This window comes from Halictus rubicundus, chromosome 10 (assembly GCF_050948215.1).
Source record: "Halictus rubicundus isolate RS-2024b chromosome 10, iyHalRubi1_principal, whole genome shotgun sequence".
NCBI classification, from domain to species: domain Eukaryota; kingdom Metazoa; phylum Arthropoda; class Insecta; order Hymenoptera; family Halictidae; genus Halictus; species Halictus rubicundus.
Genome location: NC_135158.1, coordinates 3,928,547 through 3,935,662, shown reverse-complemented (window position 1 = coordinate 3,935,662; position 7,116 = coordinate 3,928,547). Strand labels below are relative to the sequence as shown.

At 44.4% G+C, this 7,116-nt stretch overlaps 1 protein-coding gene across 1 annotated transcript in view; it reads right to left on the bottom strand.

Moving 5' to 3' along the window:
* Positions 1–2,830: 2,830 nt before the first annotated feature.
* Positions 2,831–7,116, bottom strand: part of LOC143357939 (spondin-1) — a 195,970-nt gene continuing 191,684 nt past the window's right edge. Inside the window, exons 6-7 of the mRNA XM_076794669.1 lie at positions 4,484–4,851; positions 2,831–3,049 (exon numbers count right to left, since the gene is read on the bottom strand). Coding sequence (XP_076650784.1) covers positions 2,838–3,049; positions 4,484–4,851 — 580 coding nt within the window. The 3' untranslated portion in view covers positions 2,831–2,837. The remainder of the gene's footprint in view (positions 3,050–4,483; positions 4,852–7,116) is intronic.

The window sequence follows — 7,116 nt, the reverse complement described above, 5'->3', positions numbered from 1 at the left end:
TCCCGATCCGCTAGATTATCCCCAATACGCTTTTAACGAGGAAGAAATTCCGAAGAGAGTTACGCCGATAATCCGGCGAACCGATAACACTCGACCGACAAGCGGCCAACCAACTACCTCGAAGACTCGGTTAGAAGGTCAATGGAACGGGTGACCAAGAACCGGCGCTACCAATAAAGAGACAGGAAGACACACGGCCCTCCATAAATTTCGGGTCACTGGCTCAGATTCCATTCCGTCGCGTGCTCCACGGTACTCGAGCCCCGATCCTTTTCAGGGCCGCGATTTGTACTGCGGATTCGCCGGAGAGAGCCCCGGGACCTCGCGTGATCGCACAATTTGCGAATATGCTTTCCACACAATGAAATACCTGCCTGAATAATTTTCGAGCTACCTGCGATTTTTGTTTCCTTTTTAAAACGGAATTTCAAGTATCCTCTGGTTTAACAACTTTGCCCTCGAGACCCCTAGGACTTCGCGTGATCTTGCAATTTGCGAATACGCTTCCCACACAACGAGATATCTGCCTGAATTATTTGTAAAATGTCCGTAATTTCTGTTTCTTTTATATTAGATTTTTTGGTCTCTCTGGCTTCAAGAACTCCTCGTCGAAAGTGGAACAGAAGGGATATACTATTGCCTCGTTCATCCTAGCAAGTGTATTTACAACTTGAAGTGTTTCGGATTATTTTCGTTTCATTTTCTTCTTAATCGTCGAATGGAACCGAACCGGAATTTACAGGAACCAAAACGGAGAGATCACCGACGCCATCAACGAAGGTCGTGCAGAAAAATCGTGCAACTCTAGTCGCGAATCGTCGACGTTATAATTTGGCATTTAATTGCTGAAGAGGCCGCGCAGGTTCGGGTCCTGCGCACTCGAAATTAATTGCAGCGAGCACGATATACCTCGGCTGCCGAGCTCGACGAAGCGAGACGCGATTGAAACTGCACGGGCACACGGTCGCCCGGGGCTCGATCTATCAGAAATTTACGTTTTCGCCGGAGCGAACGAAGGATATTCGGGGGGGGAGGGGGGACACGGACAAATTCCTCCTAAGACTGTCGATCGACTCGCGAGCCACCCGGCTTGTGAATTCCTTCGGAAACTTTCCGATCGATCGGGTTCGGGTTCTTCGCTCGAGACGTAGACACACGATGTTCCCTGGCGCGAGTCGAATGGGCTAATTGCGTTCAACGCTTCAGCCTCGGGGAATTGCCGGCGATTTTTCGTGCCTTCGGAAAACTCTGGACTTCCTTTGCTTCTTCCACCTTCTTCCTCTTGCTCTTCTATATTTCTTTTTTTTTTCTTCTCTCGTGACCGGTCGGATATCCGCTTCGGTGCGAAGCGGGACGTCCGACCTCGAGTTTCACAGGATCTCGAACGGGAATTCGGTCCGAGGAAGGATAATCCGTGAATCGTTTCCGGAAATGTTGCGGGAACGATGCACAGTGCTACCTAGAATTATTCGAAGCCTTTCAGAAGACAGCGACGTCGCGTTTTCCGTTTTTGTTTAACCCATATTGATCGTGCAGGAATATAGAAATCTACAATAATTTTGCCGTTCGCCAACAAAAATATTAAAGAAGTTATAAAGTGTTTTGTAAAGTTCAATGTTGAAATAGGTGGACTGTTGTGCTTGGAAAGTGAAGCTATTTCATCTGGAAAAATCAGAAATCAGACTCGAATTTAGTGAGAGTAAGTTAAGAAATTGTAATTTTTGTTTAAATGAGGTCTGTCAATATGTCCACCTTGTAGATCGAATAATTATAAGCAATACTATACGGGAAACGTTGAAATAGAGCAATGTCCTTCCGTCACGTCCAGCTGAACACTAGAATACACTAAAATCTTGTGTAAATTCGATCGATCATACTAAGACTCGATCTTCGGAATTTCTGATGGCAGATAATCAATCGATGATTGATGATCGATTGATCTATGATGGGGAGGACATTCAGGCCTCGTAAGTTTGGAGACAATCGTACCGATCAATGATCACCTACCTATCAGGTCGTCCGAACAGTTTGCGACGTTTGTGTTTGCAGATTTCTGACATAAATCACAAGATATTGTTGTTTATTCACAATTTCATTTCTTCTGCACATTTTGTAACCATTATTGTGCAAAGGACAAGTTCCTTTTCGGAAGCAGAAATTCAGCAATGTATTGTTATAGAACTTCTATTTTCTCGTACATCTTCACGATGGTGTACTTTGCACGAAAACAATAAAAATAATAACAGTCCCTTTCTGCGTCTTTAAAAAAAAAATTCAACGTACAATATAGAAGAACCATTTCAAAAGCATTTTAAATTTTCAGGAGCTTAAGATCGTACTTATTCATAAAAAGAAAGTATGACAAAACCAGCATGACACAAACGTCGCGCAACTTCCCGGACGACCCAACAAATTCCACGGAGCGGACGTCGACAGGTTTCCTCCAGCAAATAGTCGCTACAGAATCCTCTTCCTCGGTTCACCACTCTTCAAGACTATTACAAAATATTCACGACTATCCGCTGGCGAATCCTGCGCGCGTACAATGGAAAAGGCTCCCGTCTTCAGAAAAATTGCAAAATCTTTGGAGAACCGCGTCTCCCGTCCGGTTTGCGAAGTCCCTGGTGCTACGATTCTACGATAAACGTTATTGACGCATTCTAGCGGATCACTAATGACGATCCATCGCGCGATTCTCGCCTAAGTGTGTTGCTCGGGGTCCTGGGGCCCCAGACTTGCTGTTGAGGGGGTCGAATCGTCTCGTCTCGTCTCGTCTCGTCTCGTCTCGGCTCGGTGGACCTCGTGTTGTCACGGGATCTCTTCGCCGACGACCACGACTACCATTGGTAGCTGTCAACGATGGATTTGCTGTCGGAGCATGGGCTTGCACTGCCACACCATTTGGTGTCCTTCAATGGCGGACACGAGGATCCACCGCGACGAGGTTTTATCGTGATCTTCCGCGTCCTCTGCGTCTCACCGACCCCGCAGCTACGACTACAGGCGCTCCATGGACCCCATTCGCTAACCTTGCAGTCCCTGGGAGGACCTGCAACCGTAAAACAACGTTTTGTCATCCGAAGTTGTAATTAACAACGTAAATTGGCCTCCAGGAATAATATTAGCGTTTCATCAACCACATCACTTATACACGTATTACATTGGTCATTGAAATTCAAATTTTTTTCATGACATGATGAATTTAACCTTCTAGAATAACGTGAAAGAGGTTCCATTAAATAGTATATTGTAACAAAAAGTGTATCGAGTTTTTGTCACCAAGCTTCCAGGCATGTCTGACCAAACGCTGACTTGTATCACTTGCAGACGTATTATATGGGTCACACCGTCTAGACTGCTTCCACAAGCAAAAATTTTTTTCCACAAATTGATAGATGGAATCTTTAGAATTAATTTGAAGAGAGTCTATAGTACTTTCTTCCATCTGCATATTAGAAGTCCTAGTTAAATTCGGTTGATTTGAATAGATCATAATAAAAACGTGAAATGGGATAAAAGGGTGAATTATATTTGTGCTTTTATTTGGCACCATCTGTTCCACACAATGCAGCTTATTTCTCCAGGATTAAAGGCGGATTCTAATCGAAGCTCGATCTAGCGAAACCGAACTATCCCCAACCCCCATCGATCGCTCGAGGGGATTTCGAGGTCGTGGTCGGAGCTCAAGTGCAGCCTTCATAGCGAACTATTACGTGGTTTCGTTTAAATCGAAGATGTTTGTGATTTATCGGTGGACTGCGGGATTTTATTCGCTCGCGCGGAATAAAATAGGGCGAACTTTACAGCGAGCTTTATATATTTGACCGCCGAGGTGAATCCTGACCTAATCTTTCTCCAGCGCCCTAGACCACCAAATTTTATCTAGTTTCAGCTTCGAAATACTTGATTTAACCCTCTTACGGTTCCTCGGTGTAAAAATTCACCCGTTTTCCTTTTTCATAGACTGTGAAATGTTTGGTTTATTTCGAGCTGTTTTGGTAACATGTATTTCTTCGAAATGTGACATTATATAACATAATTTACGATTCATCAATGAAACCTGTTTTTTCGACAAATGAAGTTTTCTACGACGTAATCCTAGGATTATTTATACAATTATATTCCACGAGTGTACCAGGTTTAATCGATTCTTGCTGAACCGATTGAAATAAAATGTAAATGAAGGAAAACAAAAATGACGATGCCCTTCCAGCCGGAACTGAATACCCGAAAAGCAATAAACAGACCATTAATCTCCAGTGAGAGCACATCAATAATCCCCAAGATCGACAGATCCAGAATAAAATTAGTTTGCTCGCAAGAATTTCAGCTTAGTTAATTTACGACCGGTATCTATTTCACAGGTTGTTGTTCCTGTGACAGTACTGTCTTCGTTCTTTTTACGGCGGAGTCTTCCACGGCCATTGTCAGCTCACGGTGGATGATTTACGAGGCAGTAGGGCGTAGTCGCCGGTATACTCACGCGTTCTCAGACGTTTCCCCTTGGACGTCAGCCGGTGATGTTTCATCCTGAGCCTGTGTTGACGCTGGCTGGCGTTGTCGGTGCCGTTCCACGAGCGGCCGGCGAGGCTGTTACTTCCGGTCGCGTTCGCCATCTTCCTCTGTATGTCCTCGAAGATCTGAGCTTTCTGCGCCTCCGCCGTCTGCTTGTACTTCTGGTAATACGGCCAGTTGGTCTTCCCGTCGTATCTCGAGAGCTTCGGGCCGGTGGTCGGGCCGAGCCGAGGCCTGTCCAACGAGTACAACGACGCGATGCTGTCCAGGATCGCAGTCTTGCTATCCCGAGGAACGTCCGTCACCCCCTGCCCGCTTCCGGTCGTCGTCCAGTACCTGAGGACAGAGGTAATCTCGTGAAACTGTACATCGATGCTCAACATCCCTACAAATTTACAAGAAAGTTTGTGCTTGTTAAACGTTACTGTTAAAAATCGTACATTTCCTGTACGACAATACTTTGGTATGTTACAAAGAGGATGGCAGACTTGGGAGTCCTCAAATTTCCACAGCACTCGCAAATCTGTTCGGTCGCCGACGGAAAAGCAGCCCAATGGCGCAAGTCAGACGACCATGAACGCGGTTACTCGAATTTCCAAACGTCGCGCCGCGTGTGTTCCGTCGAGCGCCACTCGAAAACAATTTCGGGCATTGATTTACGGTTGCCATGTCTACGGGCGACAGGAAAAACTCGAACGAGACGAAGGGAAACGAGACCAGAAAAGAAAGGAAGGGACACAGAGATTCTCGTTTCACCGCCGAAACTTATTCATCCTGCATCCGTTCGGTCTGCGCGCGGAATGTTCGATCTTCTCGTGTTTCCCGGCATTGGAAGCCTATACACTAGGGGCAGCGACGGCCATTGGCGCCGGCTCGAATTTCTCGCGAGGAACACGAGCCGAAAATGATCGAGAACGCTATCAGCGGGATGCCGGGAGTTGCGGGGTTATTAGCGGTATGGAACGTACCGTGTTCTACCGCGTTGCAAATAAGCTTCCACCGCTTCTGCAAACCTTCTACATTTCCTCAAATTTCTGTCCTTCCTTGTTTATCCTTTTAAAATTTTTTAAAAGAAAAATGTAATTCTGGTACTACAATATTTTAGCTTGTGTATTTTTCTGTTTTATTGTATGCGAAGGTGTTGCCGTTTCGTTAAATTATTATTAGAACGAGGATTTTTCTTCGAGTTTTTCATGGAACGTGTTTTAGAATTACAAGAAAATCTATATATTAAAAAACCCGAACACCATTTTCACTTTATATTTGCTTCGTCTATAATTTTCTTGTCACTTAAGCAGATTTTTACATAAAATAACGATTTACTTAAAAGTTCGCAAACTTAATAGTTACTGTTGTAACTGAATATATTAATATCAATCTGGAGCTTCTCTCAATTTAAATCTTCCTACGCCGTTGCGTTCAGCTCCAGTTTCGACGGTTCGATCTGCTTTCACAAAATTTTCTGTTATAAAGAATTGTCACCTTTTTCTGTTAATATGATTTTTCCGAGTTTCGATACGCTGTAGAGAATAAATTGAAAAGAACAAGCGACTTCTTACGTGTAGAATTTCGAGCGTTCCTTTTCGCAGGATCCCGCTCCCGATACAACCGGGCCGAGCAGCCCGCGTTTTTTAATTTATTCTCCCCGCATTTGCATGATTTCAATTCCCCCCGACGAAATCTGGTTCGCGAGGGGATAGGACAAACTCTGACTTTGCCTTCCGACCGCGTCAAACCCCGAGGGGATTTCGTTTCGCGTTTCATTCCTCGACTTCCGGTTGTTCTGAATACTCGCTCGCCATCGGTACCGAAGATTCGATTTAGCTAGCGGGCATTCGTTAACCCAGACACACTTAAACAGTCTTTCTTGGTTCTTTCGACACAAGAGAACGGAAATTTGAAAATTGAATTATCCTGTCCGATCTTTCGAAAGGATAGCACTGTGATTTAAAATATTGAATATTTTTCTGTATTTCTTTCAGCATACAAGAATGGAAAATTAAAAATTAGATTACTGCATGGTCGTTCTTCCGAAAGGATAGCTGTATGATTTAAAATATTAAATGTTTTTCTTCTATTTGTTTCAGCATCGAAGAGCGCAGAATTAAAAATTAAATTACCGTACAGAAATTCATGTGCTAAACTTTTTTCCTTATTTCTTTCAATAAAACAATATGGATATTTCAAAATTAAACTGTCCGGTCATCATCCTTTCGAAAGAACGAATAATTTTAAATCCAAAATGGAGGAATTTTAACCGGAAACGAAGTTCTCCGTCGACAGAAGCGTTCGCTGGCTGAGAGACGCGCGTCACGGTGGAGAATAAAAACTTTTGCTCGGCCGAGCTCATTTACGTCGTCGTTATTATTAATGGGCCGGTTAATATTAAAATCGCCGTGCTCGTTTGTTTGCGTTACACGGTTATTTACAATTACACGGATCCAGCTGAACCATTTCTCACCTGACTCGCCACGTGGCTCGTTCCACCACCCCCGCGCAGCCGCGGGTCGCGAAACTTCGACGGGGAACAGCGAAATGAAGTACGGTGCCGGGCCGGGAATTTAATTATTTTTAGCCTGGCGGAGAAAAAACCGCAGCAAG